Genomic DNA, 19,642 nt, shown 5'->3' on the forward strand with positions numbered 1-19,642 from the left:
TGCTGCCTGCTCTGAGCAGGGATCAGGTCAGGCCCGCTCAGCCTCCCACCCATGTATAGGTCAGCTCCTTCCTTCCCTGGGGGTCACCACCCGGAGGCCCTAGAGCCCAGCACCTCTATTTTCTTGATGACGCCCACATCCAAGCCAGCAACATAGAACTCCTCCACGGAGCCGCAGCTGAAGCCCTTCTTCCCCCGGGGATAGTCCAGCCAGATGCGGTTACTGCGCTCGTCCTCCTGCCCGATGAGGATGACGTAGGCCCGACTGTCGGTGGCTGCGTCCCTGTGCTTCCCCGTGGTGACTGACACGTAGTAGGGAATAACTGCAAGAGATTGTGGGAGCCCAGCCTCATCACAGGCCAGGGGGGACCAGGGTGGGCTTGGAGACTTGGAAATGACCTCTGGAGGCACTGATCTCAGTTCCCTGTCTCTGAGACAAAGTATAACAGAGCTTTTCAGACTGATGAGCTATCTATGGGGAGTGTCTACCCTCCAAGGGGGCTTCCCATGTGGCGTGAATGGTAAAGAACGCACCCGTCAATGCAGGAGGCTTAAGAGATGTGGGTTTGATCCCTGGGTAGGCAAGATCCCCCAGAAGAGGGCATGGCAGTCCACTCCAGTATTGTTCCCTGCAGAATTCCATGGACAGAGGAGCCTAGCGGCCTATAGTCCACAGCGTCACAAGGAGTCAGACATGGCTAAAACAACTTAGCATGCACCCTCCACGGAGTGAGGGAGTTGGTAACTCCCAAATGAAGATCAAAGAGAGATCACTGTGACATCTGAAAGCCCCACTGACCAATTAGCTTAGCTGCACCCAGCACTCGCATGTGCAGTGGGGCGAGAGCAATAACTGCTACCCAAGTACAGGGTAGACGCCTGAGAAGCACACTATGGACATAAAAATGAGGTTGGCAAAAGCAAGTTCTCATGAAAAGCAGGAATTTAGAGAAGAAAAATAAAACGGTATTTATATGTGTAACAAAATCAATGAAAGTTCTAGAAGGCATTCATTTCCACAGCAGGTTTTAAACAGCATAAAAACCTACTCAGGAAATATGCTTAGAGCGCTAGTTGCCCAGCCAGTGTCCATTCTCCTTACAGCTAGGGGTGGTCATGATATATAAGATGGGAAATTTTCTTTTAAAGGGTCTTACTCAACTGGGAGGAATACCTTTTTGCTCCTTACCCTTCCAATCATTCTGCTTGGAATGTGGATGTGATATTTGGAGCTCCGGCTCCAGTTCATCTTGGAACCATGGGCAACTTTTACGATGGAGGCCACTTGGAGGACTGCTAGTTTGGTCAGGTTGAAAGAGCCTAGGACCCTGAATTCACTGGAGCTGCTGTATCAGTCTTATGTTTCTCTTTGAACTTTTATGAGTAAGAAAAGAAATGCTCCATGTTTGTTACTTGTAGTTACGAACTGAAACAGGTTGGAAAACCTTCTCCTAATTACCATATGTAAAATAGATGATCAGTGCAGGTTTGATGCATGAAGCAGGGCACTCAAAGCTTCATGGGACAACGCAGAGGGATGAGGTGGGGAGGGAGGTGGGCGGAGGATTCAGGATTGGGGGACATCTGCCCACCCATGGCTGATTCATGTTGATGTATGGTGAAAACCACCACAGTATTGTAAAGTAATTAGCCTCCAATTAAAATAAATAAATAAATTTAAAACAAACAAACAATAACCTTCTCCCAGCTGATCTTCCTAAATAGCTTGGGAGACATTGCCCTGATGAAGTGGATGTTTGGTTATGCAACCTGTAGCCCTTTGAAAACCTTCCAGACTAGTCCTTCCCAGCTGGAATTATCCGCATTGTTTTCTGCCCGTGGCTGTATTTCATCTTTACAAAAAGAACCCCACTGGCCTGTCCACAGTTGATCAAAGTGCTTAATTCAATTTAGTTCGGTTGCTCAGTTGTGTCTGATGTGCTCTGCATAGAAGTTAAATAAGCAGGGTGACAATATACAGCCTTGACGTACACCTTTCCCAGTTTGGAACCAGTCCGTTTTTCCACATCTGGTTCTAACTGTTGCTCCTTGACCTGCATACAGATTTCTCAGGACGCAGGTAAGGTGGTCTGGTATTCCCATCTCTTGAAGAATTTTCCACAATTTGTTGTGATCCACACAGTCAAAGGCTTTGGCATATTTAATAAAGCAGAAGTAGATGTTTTTCTGGAACTCTCTTGCTTTTTCAATGATCCAACTGATTTGGCAATTTGATCTCTGGTTCCTCTACCTTTTCTAAATCCAACTTGAACATCTGGAAGTTCTTGGCTCACTTACTATTGAAGCCTTGCTTGGGGAATTTTGAGCATTACTTTGCTAGCGTGTGAGATGAATGCAATTGTGTGGTAGCTTGAACATTCTTTGGCATTCCCTTTCTTTGGGATTGGAATGAAAACTGACCTTTTCCAGTCCTGTGGCCACTGCTGAGTTTTCCAAATTTGCTGGCATATGGAGTACAGCACTTTCACAGCATCATCTTTTAGGACTTGAAATAGCTCAACTGGAATTTCATCACCTCCACTAGCTTTGTTTGTAGTGATGCTTCCTAAGGCCCACTTGACTTCGCATTCCAGGATGTCTGGCTCTAGGTGAGTGATCACACCATCATGGTTATCTGGGTCTTTAGTATCTTTATTGTATAGCTCTTCTCTGTATTCTTGCTACCTTTTCTTAATATCTTCTGCTTCTGTTAGGTTGATACCATTTCTGTCCTTATTGTGTCCATCTTTACATGAAATATTCCCTTGGTATCTCTAATTTTCTTGAAGAGATCTGTAATCCTTCCCATTCTATTATTTGCCTCTATTTCTTTGCACTGATCACTTAGGAAGGTTTTCTTATCAAATGGGTATATCTTTCCTTTCCTCCTTTGCCTTTAGTTTCTCTTCTTTCCTCAGCTATTTGTAAGGCTTCTTCCAACAACCATTTTGCCTTTGGCATGTCTTTTTCTTGGGGATGGTCTTGATCACTGCCTCCTATACAATGAGATGAACCTCCGTCCATAGATCGTCAGGCACTCTGTCTATCAGAGCTAATCCCTTGAATCTGTCACTTTCACTGTATAATCGTAAGGGATTTGATTTAGATCGTACATGAATGGTCTAGTGGTTTTCCCTACCTTCTTCAATTTCAGTCTGAATTTTGCAATAAGGAGTTCATGATCTGAACCACAGTCACCTCTTGGTCTTGTTTCTGCTGACTGTATAGAACTTCTCCATCTTCGGCTGCAAAGAATATCATCAATCTGATTTCAGTACTGACCATCTGGTGATGTCCATGTGCAGAGTCATCTCTCGTGTTGTTGGAAGAGGAGGTTCTCTTGGCCAAACTCTGTTAGCGTTTGCCCTGCTTCATTTTGTACTTCAAGGCCAAACTTGCCCGTTACTCCAAGTATCTCTTGAATTCCTACTTTTGTACTCCAGTCGCCTATGATGAAAATGACATCTTTTTTGGTACCACTTCACCTGCTGTTAATTACTTCTTGTGTGTTTTTCATTTCAGTTATTGTATTCTTCAGCTCTGATTGTTTCCTTTTTATATTTTCTAGTTCCTTGTTAAAATTCTCACTGTGTTTGTCTTTGCTCTTCCCTGGTCCCATTAGCATTTTTATAATTAATGCTTTGAACTCTTTATCTGGTAAATTATTTATCTCTGTTTTATTTGTCATTTTCCAGGCTCTTTTGTCCTGTTCCTTCATTTGAAACAAATTCCTCTGCCTTCTCATTTTGCTTAACTTCCTCTCTCTCTATCAAATTAGGTAAAAAACAGTTTCTTGTCCCAGTCTTGAAGGGGTTTCCTTGTGTGGGAGCAATCCTATCAATCTGTGTGTGCCCAGTGGCTTTGGCAAGACAGCTGGATCTGGAGTCAGCACAGGTCGCGTCTTCCCCTCGGGTGTGCTGGCAACTCTCACCGGGGTGGGGAGTGGGGCTGGAGATGGAGAGGCTGGAGCCAGAGCCAGGTGTGAGCCAGGGCTTCTGCAGTGCTCAGTGGCCAACACTGCCCTACTAGGGTTGGGGTCAGGTCCAGGGTTGCTGTTGTTCGTTGCTCAGTCATCTCCAACTCTTTTCAGCCCCTTGGACTGCAGCACGCCAGGCTTCCCTGTCCTTCACCGTCTCCTGGAGTTTGCTCTCCCAGAGGTCTAGCATGCTAAGGCAGAAGTCCTGAGGGTCAAGTTCAAATCAGTTCTATTTCCTCGAAGTGTGTGTACTTCCCCATCACTTTCATCCTAGAAGGGAGTAGTGTTGCAGCGAGAGAGGTCAGAGTGGGCCCCTGGTGTGGCCAGGGGCATGCACTGAGGCGGTCCTGGTATATCAATTAGAGCTTCAGTGCGCTTTTGATGCATCATCTCTGCAAGTGCCAGAAATGGCCATGCTCACCCCATTCAGATGAATTCCAGGTCCCAGCGGTCTCTGTTCCCCACAATCGCATACTCTCCTTGGCTATGACAGACTTCACCCTAGCGGAGCTGTGCTGGAGCTGAGTGGTGGAGTGGGCAGTCGATGTGGGAAGAGGGCCAGGGGTCCTGGGCAGTTTCAGTCTGCTTCTTCCTATTTGATCCCAGGAGTAAGCATGCCTGTGTGTGGAATCTAGGTTTCTTACAGCCCTCCTGTAAGTCCCACAGATTTTCAAATCAGTTAGGGGGAGTCATCTCCTCAGTATCAGACACCAGGGGAGGGGTGCCCAATATGTGGTCCCAACTGCTCACTCCCCAGGGAGGATCTCCTAGCCTGTGTAATCCCCGACTCTTCTATGTTCCTTCCTAAGGGCACCAGTCCCAACCCGATCACTTCTCTTCCCTTCCTACCTGACTCCACGTGGCTCTTTCTCTCTTCCACTCTCCAGCTTGTTTTCAGTGAGAACGGTTCCACATGTAGATGTATTTTTGACACGTTCATAGTGGGAGGTGAGCTTCATCTTCTACTCTATCTTCTTGATCTCCTCCCTCTTAAATCCTTAATTTCTTATATTCCCTGGACTAAAGTTGAACTGTGAGCCAAAGTCAAAGATTTTCCCAAAGCAACCAAAGATCCTTACAGATCTGAGGAGGGATTTAATATAGCCATTCAAACTCATCAACCTGGCTTCTCTAACATGTCAGCTAGTTCATATGCTTGGTGGTAAAGGCCAGGCCCAGCACCGAATGCAAACTATTAATTGGGAAAATCCTAAAAGATGTCTAGAATCACAACTGGGAGTCCATCCTGCTATCTCACTATAGAAATACCTTGAAGATATTGCAGGTTCAGTTTTGGACCATGGCAATAAGGCAAATATTGCAATAAAGTGAGTCACATAAATTTTTTGGCTCCCCAGTGGATATGCCACCTGATGCAAACAGCCGACTCATTGGAAAAGACTCCAATGCTGGGAAAGATTGAAGGCAGAAGGGAAAGAGGGTGATGGAGATTGAGATGGTTGGATGGCATCACCAATTCAATGGACATGAACTTGGGCAAACTCCAGGAGATGGTGAGGGACAGGGAAGCCTGGCATGCTGCAGTCCATGGCGTTGCAAAGAGTTGGACATGACTTGGTGATTGAACAACAACAGTGTGCAATAGCATTATATCTAAAAAATGCACATGCCTTAATTTAAACATACTTTATTGCTAAAAAGTGCTAACCACCATCTGAGCCTTCAGTGAGTCATATTTTTTCCCCCAGTGGATGATCTTGCTTCTGTGTTGATGACTGCTGACTGACCAAGGCAGTTGTTGCTTCAGCCTGGGGTGGCTGTGGCAATTTCTTAAAATAAGACAACAATGAAGTTTGCTACATCAACTGACTCTTCCTTTCATGAACAATTTCTCTAGTGTATAATGCTCTTTGATAACATTTTACCCCCAGTAGAATTTCTTTCAAAATTGGAGTCAATCTTCTCAGACCCTGTCACTGCTTTATCCACTAAGTTTAAATAATATTCTAAATCTTTTGTTGTCATTGCAACAATCTTCACCGTATCTTCACCAGGAGAAGATTCTTTTTCAAAAAACCACTTTCTTTACTCATCCATATAAGCAACTTCTTGTTTGTTACAGTTTTATCATGAGATGGCAGCAATTCAGCCCCGTCTTCAGGCTCCACTTTTCTGTCTAGTTCTCTTGCTCTTTCCAGCATATCTGCAGTAACTTCCACTACTGAAGTCTTGAACCCCTCAAAGTCATCCATGAGGGCTGGGGTCAACTTCTTTCAAGCGCCTCTTAATGCTCATAATTTGAACCTCTTCCCATGAACCATGAACATTTTTAGTGGCATCTAGAATGGTGCATTCTAGAGGTTTCCATTTTACTTTTCCCAGGTTCATTAGAGGAATCACTATCTATAGAAGCTATAACTTTATGAATTGTATTTGCTAAAGAATAAGATTTGACAGTCAAAATTACTCCCTGATCCATGGGACGCAGAATGAATATTGTGTTAGTAGGTATGAAAACATTCATCTTATTGTACATCTCTGTCAGATCTCTTGGGTGACCAGGTGCTTGGTCAATTAGTAGTGATATTTTGAAAGGAATCTTTCCCAAGGGGGAGAGGGTGGGATGGGATGAATTGGGAGATTGGGATTGACACATATCCACTATTGCTACTATGTATAAAGTAGACAACTGATGGGAATGTACTGCAGAGATAGGGAACTCTACTTACAGCACTGTAGTGTCCTAAATGGGAGGGCAGTCCAAAAGAGAGGGGATATATGTATACTTTTTGCTATGCAGTAGAAGTTAACACAACATTGTAAGGTAACTATACTGCAATAAAATTTTTAGAAAGCCATCATATCAAATCATGTATATGAGTCAAGTTTTATAAGTAAATATATAGCAAAAAAGGGGAAGCTTGAAATAGTGCAATAATCACCAAAATGTGACACAAAGACAGGAAGTGAGCAAATACTGCTGGAAAAATGGCACTGATAGACTTACCCCATGCAGTTACCACAAAACTTCAATTTGTTAAAAAAAAAAAATCTGCGAAGCACTATAAGTGTATTACTTGCTCAGATGTGGCTGACTCTTTGCGATCCCATGGACTGTAGCTCACCAGGTTCCTCTGTCCATGGAATTCTCCAGGCAAGAATACGGGAGTGGGTTGCCATACCCTTTTTCAAGGGATCTTCCCCACTCAGGGTTTGAACCTGGCAGATAGATTTTTTAACCATCTAAGCCACCAGGGAAGCCCAGGAGCACAATAAAGTGAAGTGCAAAGAAAAAAAATAAAGTCAAAATGAGGTACGCTTGTATACGATCAGCCTCAGGCAATCACTTGGTGACTTCACTGGGCAATTCCTAAGGCTTTTCCAAAGTCTGTTGATTGAAACAAAATTCAGGCTTGCACACAAAAATCTAATAAACCTGCTCATAACTATTACAATTGATTTCAGATGATTTAATCCCCCTGGGTAACTTTTAATTTTATGTTTATTAATTGTTAACAGGGACCGTTTCCTTCCAGCAAAAAAAGGCCAGGATGGAATGGGAAACTAGGTCTACTCCAGGTTATTTAACCTGGCACACCACCTCTCTTGTACTCTAGATGAGTCATCTAAAAGAAAGATGGCCAGAATTCTTATTCTTCATCTCCAGTAATTGAAGGCCCCTAAACAAAACCTAAACCCTCTAGTTTCTGCTGTTAGTGCAAAGAGCCAAGACACTGGAAAAGAAATTGCTACACATTTTAAGTGCTTTAGACACTGTCAGCCCTCCAAATAACCTCTCCAAGTGATAGGCACTCAACCATGTCTGACTCTTTTCAACCCTATGAACTGTAGCCCTCCAGACTTCTCTGTCCATGGAATTCTCCAGGCAAGAATACTTGAGTGGGTTGCCATTTCATTCTCCACGGGATCTTCTCAACCCAGGATTGAACCCAGGTCTCCTGCACTGCAGGCAGAGTCTTTACCATCTGAGCCACCAGGGAAGCCCAGATAGCCTCTCCAATGTCCTCCCAATTCTCTTTGGCAGGGCTCACGGAAAATACAGGGGCTCGTCCCAATCCTCCCACTTAATGGGCTTGGAGAAACATTCCCCCAGTTTGGGAATGAATCTTGTCTAGTCCTAAATGTCACCAGAGCCACACTCCCAAGGCTCAACCCCAGTACTAGAACAGCCCCTGCCCCACAGTATTAATCAGTTCAGATAGTGGAGATTGCTAATGAACCTTGAGAGGTTCCTGTCTCTGAACCTATTTCCTTTTGTTTAGGCCCTTTGAGAGATACATGTCTTTTTCTTCTTCGTGCCCTTGTCCCTATCCATTGATTAGGCCAAGACTTCTTTCAGAAGTATCACGTTGGAATTTCTTTCTCCTCCAAAGGAGAAATAATTCTAGGACTTGACAGTAGTCATCAAAGCAGCCCACCAGATGAGTTAAATGACTTCTTTTATTTGATCTGTGTCTGACAGTACTAGAGATGGTTCTGGAAACTGATTCTTTGTCCCAGCTGAATCAGCTACCACCCTCCTTAAAGGCAAAATCCTTAACTGATACTGGAAAAATTCACAGTGCACCTCCAACCAAGATTCAAACAGACTCTCAAAATCTCTTCTCGGAGTTAATCAATGTCCTGTAAATGAAGAACCCTTCCAGGCACAAAGTCAATAACAGAAGATTACAAGGCTCAAGGCTTCATTATCTCTTGTTCTGGCTCCTGTAACTCTCCCATTTTGCCATCAGACAATGTAAGAGTCAAAGGTAGAGAGGTTTCTCCTGAACCTCAAGCAATAAAAACAACGTAATCCTTCAACACCCTATTGCTCCTAACCCTCAAATGCTACGACTATCCATCCCCACTGGAGCAAATTCTTTACTGTAGCTTATTTACATAGTGCATTCAATTAGTACTCCAGTAGAAGAAGCTGCTGCTGCTGCTAAGTCGCTTCAGCCATGTCCGACTCTATGCGACCCCATAGACAGCAGCCCACCAGGCTCCGCTGTCCCTGGGATTCTCCAGGCAAGAACACTGGAGTGGGTTGCCATTTCCCTCTCCAGTCAGTACCTTTATGCATTCACTCCGGAAGAAAACAAATTCACCTGGACAGTAATGCTTCAGGGTTTTACTAGGAGTCCTTCTTATTTCTCACAAATCCTGAAGCCTGATCTGGATGATAAAAATTTCCCTAGGGATCTACTTTGGTGCACTATGTGGAGGATTTGTTTCCTTGCTCTCCTTCTCAAGCTTCCTTTTAAGAAGACAGTATCCACTCGCTAAAGCTTTTAAGCTTGAAGGGACATAAGACTGCCAAAGAAAAGTTGCAGTTTGCCTCAGTCCGTAGTTTCCACATGTAAGACATCTGATATCAGAACAAGAGTTATACCTAGTTCCAGACAGACTTCACAGTGTCCTAAATTTCCCCAAACCCCAAATTAAGTGCTGACTGCTAGGTTTTCTAGAGCTACTTTGTTATTGCGAAAATTGAATTCCAAATTTCTCTCTTATGGTCAAACCTATGTTTGTTTTACTAAACAATAATAACACTGACCTAATATTATGGGATGGAGAAGGAAACGGCAACCCACTCCAGTGTTCTTGCCTGGAGAAGCCCAAGGACGGGGGAGCCTGGTGGGCTGCTGTCTATGGGGTTGCACAGAGTTGGACATGACTGAAGCCACTTGGCAGCAGCAGCAGCAGCAGCAATATTATGGGAAGAAGCAGATGACATATCTTTTAAGGCCTTAAAGGAGAGTTTGATGAATCCACTTGCCCTTGGGCATCTCAACGGTCAGATTTTCTTTTCCCTTTTGGCATATGAAAAGGAAGAGGTTTGTGTGTGCCTTGGGGTACGTGCCCTAAAACACAGGGAGAACCACTGGCCCACAGGGTATGACAGCCAGCAACTGGAGCCTGCGCCAATGGGATACCCCCTTTGCGATAGAAGCTACTGCCTTTTTGGGTAAGGGCTACCAAAAAAATCCTTATGAGATCTTGAACCATTTTTGTGCCTCATGCAGTAGAAGCTCTCCTGAATTCTCATCACACTCAACATTTCTCAGTCAGCTGTCTCATTTCCCATGAAGTCCTTTTGTTAACTGCTCCTGACAGAACTCATTTACATTGTAATATCCTTAACCAGGCTACTCTTCTCCTCTCCATGATGAAGTCCCTCTCTACTGATAAATGCTAACGGGTCACCTCTTGACTCTCCTGACGTTCTTCAGGAAACTCTTTCGGGTAATGTTGACTTCTCATGGTTCACTGATGGTTCCTATGCAAAAGGTGACGATGAGAAATATTTTGCTGGGTGTGCTACTGCAACTCCTTTGATGATGTTACTTTAGCCCTATGGTACACATGGTTACTCATGAGTGATCTCAAGAGGTTTCCAGTCCTACACAGACTCATACTTCAGCCAAAGACAAACTGCCAGTATTTATACTGATGGTAGATATGCTTTTGGAATAACTCATGATTCTGGAATGTTGTGGAAACAGCATGGCTCCTTTACTTCCAGTGGAAATAAATTTTTAAATGGCCCCTATGTTCAGGAATTATTGGATGCAATGTTTTCACTTGCAGTTTTAGCTATTAATAAGATTCAGAGGCATTCTAAACTTGACTCGCTGGAAGCTAAGGGAAATCACCTTGCTGACATTTCTGCAAGGAATACTAACCTTAAAGGAACTGATAGCAGTCGAACTTTTGTAACAGTTCAAAGGGATATTTCCCCCAAATGATAACTTAGTAAAACTAGCTAGAAAAGCCCAATAGCCGGCCTCAGAAAACAGAAAAACAAGATTGGAAATTCAACAGTTCTTGGTTTGATAAAAAGGAGAAAGCTGTTTGATTTGGACCAAACAACAACCCGGTCTTACCAGAGAGTAAAATCCCCACTCCTTACCACTGTACCTGCATCAAACCATTGGTCTACTGGAGAAATGATAGCATCCATGAATCAATACTAGTGAGGAAACATTAACAAGGCCACAAAAGTACTTACCTCACTCTTCCACTTCTCTGAAACACAATTCAGGAAAATCTGCTTGCATTGCTTCTGGACATTGTAAACTTACTAATGGACCTTTTGAGGTCTGGCAAATGGGTTTAATGCAACTTCCTACATCTCATGGAGATAAATATCTTTCAGTCATGGTCTGTATGTTTTCACACTGAATGGAAGCCTTCCCTAGAGACAGACTACTGCCTCTTCTGTGGACAAAGCCCTTTTGGAAAAGATTATACCTACTTGAGAAACTCCTCTCAAACTTCATAGTGATTGAAGAACTAATTTCACTAGTCAGGTACTGTGGTGTGTGCATGCTAAGTCGCTCAGCTGTTTCTGACTCTTTGCAACCCCACTGCAGGCAGTTTCCTTTACCATTTGAGCCACCAGGGAAGCCCAGGTACTTTGACAAGTCTGCACTATTTGGCTGGTTTTAATACACTTTAATTGTGCTAACCACCCTCAGTCCTCTGGTTTAGTCAAATGCACTAACAGCATTATTAAGATTCAATGGCAATTTCTGTAGAAACCCTCCAAATACCTTAGCAGAAAGCACTGCCATTGATTCTTCTAAATCTTAGACCCACTCCTTTTGGAACTCACCAACACACACCCTTTAAGATGGTCACAGTACACCCAATGTACTTGGCTTCTGCTTTTCCTGATCCACAATTGATAAAAGGAGAGATACTCTAATACAATTTCTATTGAAAATAATCATGTTATTTGTAGAGCAATCTTTTCATGGTATGCTCTTTGGAGACAAAGATCTTAAGCATTATGCCTTGTGACCTGGATATTTTGTTTATTGGAAAAGGCTATCTTCAATCTTGCTGGAAAAGCTCCTGGGAAGTACTGTTAACCAACACTTGTGCTACCAAACTCCAAGGAATAGACTCTTGGATTCATATGACAAAGAAGGCAATTAAATCCTGATTGGACATGTACTTCATCCAGTCACATGAAAGTAAATATTTCCTGGAACTGAAGCATACAACATCTGATGAAACAGCTTTCCCAAGATATCCAGATCAGGTCTGTCAGAAGTGTGTTTCCAAACCTCTGATGGAGATATAAAGCTTCAGGTAAACTCCAGAGTCTATTATTTTGGTAACATGGACTTTGGATTAAAAGAATGCCTGAGATTTCTCCCTCCTTCCTTGTTACTCAAATGCGATCTTATTAGGTTTCCAATCTGTACAATTTCTCTCCAACATGGGACACTATACCCAGGAAATGTCCTTCCAGACACTGAGGGACAAAAAAGCTGCTGAGAAGTGAAAACCTGACTCATCAGTGATGCTTTCATAAAAAGAACTCCATCAAGAGGAGAAAAAAAACAACACACAAACAAACAAAAAACTTCTGCTAAGTCATGTCCAACTCTGTGTGACCCCAGAGACGGCAGCCCACCAGGCTCCCCCGTCCCTGGGATTCTCCAGGCAAGAACACTGGAGTGGGTTGCCATTTCCTTCTCCAAGGCACGAAAGTGAAAAGTGAAAGTGGAGTCGCTCAGTCGTGTCTGACTCTTCGTGACCCCATGGACTGCAGCCTACCAGGCTCCTCTGCCCATGGGATTTTCCAGGCAAGAGTACTAGAGTGGGTTGCCATTGCTAGAAACTTTAATTAAATAGTCAGGACACCAGAAGGGGGAGCTCTCATGCTCTGCCACAACAGACAGAGCCCAGGAAAGACTCCTCTTCTATCCTGGCAACAACTCAGCCAATGAGAAGCTGTGGACTCTTGGTTTACTCCAGCCTTCCCAACTTCCTTTTCTCCTCTATGAAAGAGTTCTCCCTCCCTTGCTCTGTGGGGACTTGCATGTAGTTTGACCTGGTTGTAGACTCCAAGTTGCAACTCTCTGCTGATCCCAAATAAGCTCATTTTCACTAGAGAAATAACTTGCAGTCTATGTGTGTTTTTGGTCAATGTCTCTCACTTCACAGAGCTGTTGTGGGGATGGAAATAGCATGTGAGGAACCTGTGTGTAAACTACAAAATGTTACATGTAAGTGAAATGACAGGGAGGTTAATACACGGCCTGTCCAGGAATAGTTTAAACACAATTCCACGTGTCTGCCACCACTTTGATGAGCTCTCTGCTTGGCTTACCTGGGCCCTCCTGAACATAGTCAGCCATGGGCCCCGTCACTGTGGCGATGTCGATGTCGGCCATCTTGGAGCTCAGGGTGATCTCCCAGAAGTCAGCAGGGCTGCTGCAGTTGCTGCTCCGGTCCCCGGTGTACTCCTGTCAGGAGGAGCACAACCCGGGCCCACAACATTACGCCTCTGGCACCTTGTTTTCCGCGGAATCACCCCAGGTGCCCCACCTGCCTTTCACGCACCTTCTCATAAAAGAGCCTCTCCAGCCGCCCGTCCTCCTTCTTCAGGGACAGCCAGCGTCCACACAGGAACAGGAACTCATCCTCGTTGGTGTCGTTCCAGATCTCTACCTTCTCCACGTACCAGTCTGCGCACCACTTGGTGTTGTCGTGGCGGAGCTTGATCTTGTAGATGACGCCCAGGTCCGCAGCCTCGATGATGAAGGTGTCAGCCTGGGAGTCCAGATTCGTGGATTTGGGTGGGGGGGCCTCTCCCTGCCTCCACCTGCTCCAACCTCATCCATCTAGTACCTTTCATCCCCCTTAATTGCTGGGCTGAACAGACCTTCCAGGCTGGAGCCCCCCAGACCCAAGTCCCCAACACAGAGAATTTGATATTCCAAGGCCTTGCTTCCACAATTGTCCTGTTTTACAGTCTAGCTCCTCTTGGGATAAGAAGACATCTTGGACATGCTGAGTTATGTGGAGTATTGGCTTGAGGTCAGCTAGGACGCTGGATGGTAAGAGCTATGGAAGAGGTGGTATCTTTCTGAATAATGAGAGGGGCCTTGAAATTCCCAGGGGGAAGCTAGCAGTTGGAGGAGCCAGTCCGGGCTACAGGAGAGCAGAGAGGGGAGAGGCTACATTGCAGGCCAGGCTGGGGAGCATAAGGCATGACAACTGGACTGTGAGTTCATGAGGGATTTTGTGGGAGTGTGACATAGGCCCTCCTCTGTGTCCCTGATTATACCTTTTATGATGTGACACTGTATTCTTGAGTGCTTGCATTCCTTTAGGATTGCCCAGTGAGATGTGGAGTTCTAGGTTTGGGGTAAACTGGGGTCAAAACAGCTGGCAGGAGCTTGGGGAAGGAGAGGTGGGAAAGGTGACCCTGAGTAACACCCACTTTCCTTCCAAAAAATATGCTACGTCACTGTACTGAGAGCTGGGAACCCAGGAATAATAGGATGCCCTGTGCCCCTCCTCAGGACAGCCCAGGTGGTGGTAGCAGCCACCTGCATGAGGACTAGGGCCGGGGCTGGCAGGACTTGCCTGGTGGTGGCATTAAGCTGAAGCTGGGCCTTCCAAGCAGCCAGGGCAGGTCAGACTGCAGGCTGAGGTAAGTGCAGGTGAATAGTGTGACCCTGACGGCAGGTGTGGACCTGTGCAGGCCTTAGAGTGCTGGCAAGTGGCTGAGCCCACACCCTACGGCATGGCAATTCCACTTTGCATCTGTCCTGGGGGGACACCTTCATATGTACAGAAGGATGCTTCAGTTCAGTTCAGTTCAGTTGCTCAGTCATGTCTGACTCTGTGACCACATGAACTGCAGCATGCCACACCTCCCTGTCCATCACCAATGCCCGGAATTCACTCAAACTCATGTTCATCGAGTCAGTGATGCCATCCAGCCATCTTATCCTCTGTCATCCCCTTCTCCTTCTACCCCCAATCCCTCCCAGCATCAGAGTCCTTTCCAATGAGTCAACTCTTCGCATGAGGTGGCCAAAGTACTAGAGTTTCAGCTTTAGCATCAGTCCTTCCAATGAACACCCAGGACTGATCTCCTTTAGAATGGACTGGTTGGATCTCCTTGCAGTCTGGGGGCTCTCAAGAGTCTTCTCCAACACCACAGTTCAAAAGCATCAATTCTTCAGCTCTCAGCTTTCTTCACAGTCCAACTCTCACATCCATACATGACCACTGGAAAAACCATAGCCTTGACTAGATGTACCTTTGTTGACAAAGTAATGTCTCTGGTTTTGAACTGCAGGATAATTGTTTACAGTGGAAAGTTAGGACCCACCTAGGTGTCCAGGGTTGGGGCAACAGTAAATAACCTTGGCAGTGTTGTACATGGAATGTTATGTGTGCAGTGGTTACAAAGAACAAGCCAACAACATCCATGTCTGACTATCTTGACAGAAAGATTTCAAAGGTACCCTATTGCCTGCAAAAAGCACCCATATAGGATGATACCTTTTATGTAAAAAGTTAAAGCCGCAGAGCAGCGTTATATATTTCCTCTGGGCATATGTGCACGGATGCAGAGAAAAGCCTTGGACAGACCTGGACACAAGAGAGAGTGTGGACCATTCTGGAAACTGGGGCCCAGGGGAACTTCCATGCAGGCTGACGAGGCAGGCAGTGAAGATCCGGGAATCCCTTGATGAGTCCAAGTGAGAGAGTGACTCTGCCATCTTTGGATGGATTAGCTGGGGAAGCCTGGAGGGTAGATTGGATTTCAGAGGTCTGGCGCAGGGTTCCCTAAGCAAGGTATGATAAGGAAAGTGTGACAAAGCTGACCAGGCTGATTTGAGGGTCTTTTAGAGAGAGACTCTCCAAGGCCAGGTGACTGACTGGATATGGGTGGGAGGGAGTTCTGACAGAGAGAGGGCTGTCAAGGTGACTCCTAGATCTGGAGCAAAGGATTAGAGAAGCGGAAGCTTTCACATACTCAGCAGTGAACAAAGTCCGAAATCATCAGTGACAGAGCCAGAAGCTCCAGCTTCCCCACCCGGACGTCAGCACGGGAGGGAAGCAGGAGAAGGACGAGGCAGAACGGGGCGAAGGCTTCCCTTGCAATGTCATAATTGCTAAGGGAGAAGAAATCTGAACCTAAACTCCGAGGAGAATGGATTGCATCACTTCATATGTACTTTCACTTCTTCATTCAGCAGCTATTTTTTGGTGGGAAATGAAGTCCAGAGCCCCTTCCTTCTTCCTCAGGTGGTGCCTTCCCCAGGGGACTCCCTTTCCCCTCCCCACCTTCTCAGGGAGCCCTGGGGCCAGACTCCCCTGGGATCTCAAGCCCAGGCTACGGCTTCTTGCAGGCAGCCTGCTAGCTGGAGTCACCAGCCAGCTGCAAACCCAGTTAGATGACACTGTCCTTGGCCCAGAGTTACTTTCCTGTTCACCAAGTAGCGAATGTTTCAGCACTAAAGGTCATGCCTGGCTGAGGCTTGGGCTTAAGGAGACCCCAGTGAACACAAGCTGGTTGATGTGGGAATCTAACTCCCCAGACACGCGGCTACAAGGAGGACCACAGACGGGGTTAGGAGCCAGACGCCTGGCTCTCCTCCCCAGGCTGTAGCCTGGCCCATGGGGCTTCTGGCAGAGTTAGGTGAATGGAGAAGAGGAAGGGAGCCTGAAAATTGAAGAAGGGTAAAGGTGGCAGAGAGAGGGGTGCTCCAGCAGGGAGAGGGGCCAGGCTGGTGGGAAGCAAGTGTGGATGGAAATCTTCCTTTGGGAAACCACTGTTAGGTCAGAGATGGTAGAGCCTTGGATCCCGCTATCCAATTGGATGGTCTTCATGCTCTTTTTTGTAGCCACAGAGCCCCTTGATTAATAGAAGGCTTGCTTGCTACCCCAACAGATCGGCCAGCTCAGAGTGGTCCCATGTGGGAGGAGGCGGGTGCCCATCTGCTACCCTCACTTCTCCGTGGCTCCCTTGGACCTCCATGCTGTCTAGAGTTCTGCACAACACAGCTGAGCTGATTCACATCAGGCTCCTTCTTTCACAGATGAGGACACGGAGTCCAGAGATGCTCAGCCACGGACCGAGTGGATGGCAGACCCAGCCCTCCAGACCTCTATGTCGTTCAAGCCTCTGTCGAGGCAGCTCCCCCACTCTGCAGTGCTCACCTCCACACTCATGACCCATGTGGAGTGAGCTGCATTCTCTGAAGAAGACCCAGCTCCATATAGCCAGCAACCTGGGGCTCACACGGCCTCTTGCCTGCTCAAGTCCCACCCCTACTATACAGGACCCAGGGCTTGGGCATAGGCTGAGAGAGAGGGACCAGATGCCCTTGGGGGATGCCTGGGGCAGATGCCATCCCAAGGGTCAATGACATCCCACAAAGGTCCCAGACAGCCTCCGGGACCAAGAGGAGCTGGCCCCCGGAACAGAGGGCCAGAGGAGAGAGGTGGGGTAAGTTGGGGGCCCCGCCTACCGTTCCTCTCTCGAACTTGTTGGTGCGGTTCTCTGACTTGCCCAGGTACCGCTCCCCGGTGTCCCCGAGGTCCCCATAGATGGTGATGTAGACCTTGGCGTCCGTCCCCGCCCCGGGAACGTTTCCTGTGAAGATCTGCACCGAGTACAGCACAACTGGGCGGGCAGTCGGACAGACACACAGACAAAGGGAAGAAAGGGATGGCACTGTTTAGTCTGGGGGAACTGGATTTGGAGGAGGAATTCAGCTCGTGGCCCAGGCCTGCAGGAGAACGCAGTGTCCTTTTCGTCCGCTCCATTATGCATGCTCGGCTACAAGTCTGGCCAGATTCAGCAGTGGGAAGTTTGCCTCTAAGAGACCCAAGAGATGCAGACTTTTCCAGCATCCCTCAAGACATGTACCCCGCCCCCACCCCGGGAAACTGCCTGCCATGCATGCACACCGTGGTTACTAAACGCATCTGCCGTGACACACTGGCAAAAATGTGCCTTCCCACCGAAGGGTGACCAGCATCGATGCCAAATCCTTCTAAACAGTTTAGAGGGGAAAATCAAGTATTTCTAAAAGAATAGGTTCCCCTCAGTGTCTCTTCTCTTATTTGCATTTACTCTTCAACCAACCTGCCCCAGTGCTCCAGGGAACCACCCCCCACCAAAACCACAATCACTGTCACCTACTCTTTTGTTTCCCACGGCCTTTGGAAAGGGCTCAAAAAAACACTTGGTGTAACAATTATTACAGATTATTAAGGAAAATAAAACAAAACACTGTCTTGTTTTTGTTTTGCTTCTAAGCATTCATCTGGGAAGAATAAAGTAGTCACTCACTCAACCCCCCCACCCTGGGTGGGGGGAAGAAGCATCTGTGTCCCCTCTCCACAGTCCTTTGTGCCAGGAGCTTTGGAGTTCCAGGCCAAGGAAGAGGGGACTTAGCTGGATTATCCCCAAGGGGAAGGATGGAAGTTCTGGCTTTGAGGTGAAGGTGAAAATGACCCAACTGGGAAGAAGTTCAGTTTCCCCAGCCTGGGAGCAGGTGTGGGTTCGAGAGTGCCTATGGTGGTAGGAAGTCCCCACCTGCCCACAGGGACCCAGGAAGGAGACAGCTGCCAAGCCTGTCTGAAGCCTTGAAGCAAGGAGGCCTCCAGGGTGAAGACAGCGTCTTTTGACAAAGCCGGGCTCCTTGGAGAAGCCTTTCTGGCCACCCAGAGAAATGGAACCTGTGTGCTGGCTGACAGCCAGCAGCCTCAGTCTCACCAAGCAGCAGAAGGCCACAAATAAAGGTTGTCCCCACCCTGGACTGAAGGCCAGGTCCCTGCTGTGAGCCTCAGGATTTTTATAAGACCCTAGAAAAGGGGACGCCCCCTCCCTGCAGTGACTGAGATGGACACTCTTACCAGCCCATGCAAGTGGGCTCAGAACCACATGTAACTAAATGCTGGAGAGTGAGGTGGTGTGAGCTGCTCTGCCTGTGGGTATGGAACACACTCACACCCACAACATGGTTCCTATTATTATCCTCATTTTCCCTTGGATCTGTAGCATTATTCTTCCCTGCTCTCCTTCTGCCTCTCTCTGCTCCTTGAGCAGCTTTATAGGTTCCTAAACATCTGCCTTGCGTCAGATGCCCATGTCTTCCAGTTCTGTCCGCTTCCCACAGCTCTCACCCTGCACGCTCCAGGTGTGGACTTCTGTGAGTTCCCCAGGCTGTATCTCCAGCCCAGGTCCCTTCTGTGCTCTGAACCCACATCCCTGTGTCCACCACAGGCCACAACCTCACATCCAGTCCTGAGCTCTGCCCCCTTTCCCATCCTCCCATCTCCATCACCCCACCCAGCAGTCTGCTGGCCGTACCTCCTCGGCGCTCCAGGAGACCTGCTCCTAGAGGCCTGTCCCCTTTGAGAGTAGGATCCAGCACTGGGCACACTTGAACCCTGGCCTCCTGGCCCCCACCTTGCTCAGTTCGGTGCAGAATCCAGCCAGCATTTCACATACACATTAATAACATCTTCTGTTGTCAACATGACCCACACCTGACTGGCTGATATGACAAGAGGCAACACTAGGAATCTTGCCGGAGTTTGGACACAGCAGTCAACTGTCCGCACCCTCCTCACTTGTCTTCCCCATCCATTTCCTGGCTGTTCATTCAGACCTGCTCCACACCTGGGCTGGACCTTTTCAAAGGCGGCCTTTGTCCCAGAGTGGGGTGTCCTGTCCCCAGGGCTGTGATTTAAATGGCCTTCCTGCCCCTCACCGCTCTCTCCAGTCTTTTTGGAAATTAGCAAAACCGACTCAGCTTCTGGGTGCTGAGCAGCGTGGTCGTGCAGTCAGATCCGGCTATTTCTGGATCCTCCTCCCTCCCCATCCCACCAAGGCCACCCCGCTCTCTGTGAGAAGATGTTTCCCTAGAAA

The 19,642-nt window shown here is 47.0% G+C and overlaps 1 protein-coding gene across 2 annotated transcripts in view; it reads right to left on the bottom strand.

The window, feature by feature from the left end:
• The window catches only part of LOXHD1 (lipoxygenase homology PLAT domains 1), a 196,761-nt gene that overhangs the window by 43,946 nt on the left and 133,173 nt on the right, over nt 1-19,642 (bottom strand). For both annotated transcript variants that reach the window (XM_068993866.1, XM_068993865.1), the window contains exons 29-32: nt 17,232-17,386; nt 13,300-13,509; nt 13,067-13,202; nt 114-322 (exon numbers count right to left, since the gene is read on the bottom strand). In XM_068993866.1, the coding sequence (XP_068849967.1) occupies nt 114-322; nt 13,067-13,202; nt 13,300-13,509; nt 17,232-17,386 (710 nt within the window). The remainder of the gene's footprint in view (nt 1-113; nt 323-13,066; nt 13,203-13,299; nt 13,510-17,231; nt 17,387-19,642) is intronic.

The sequence above is a fragment of the Capricornis sumatraensis genome, chromosome 21 (assembly GCF_032405125.1).
Source record: "Capricornis sumatraensis isolate serow.1 chromosome 21, serow.2, whole genome shotgun sequence".
NCBI classification, from domain to species: domain Eukaryota; kingdom Metazoa; phylum Chordata; class Mammalia; order Artiodactyla; family Bovidae; genus Capricornis; species Capricornis sumatraensis.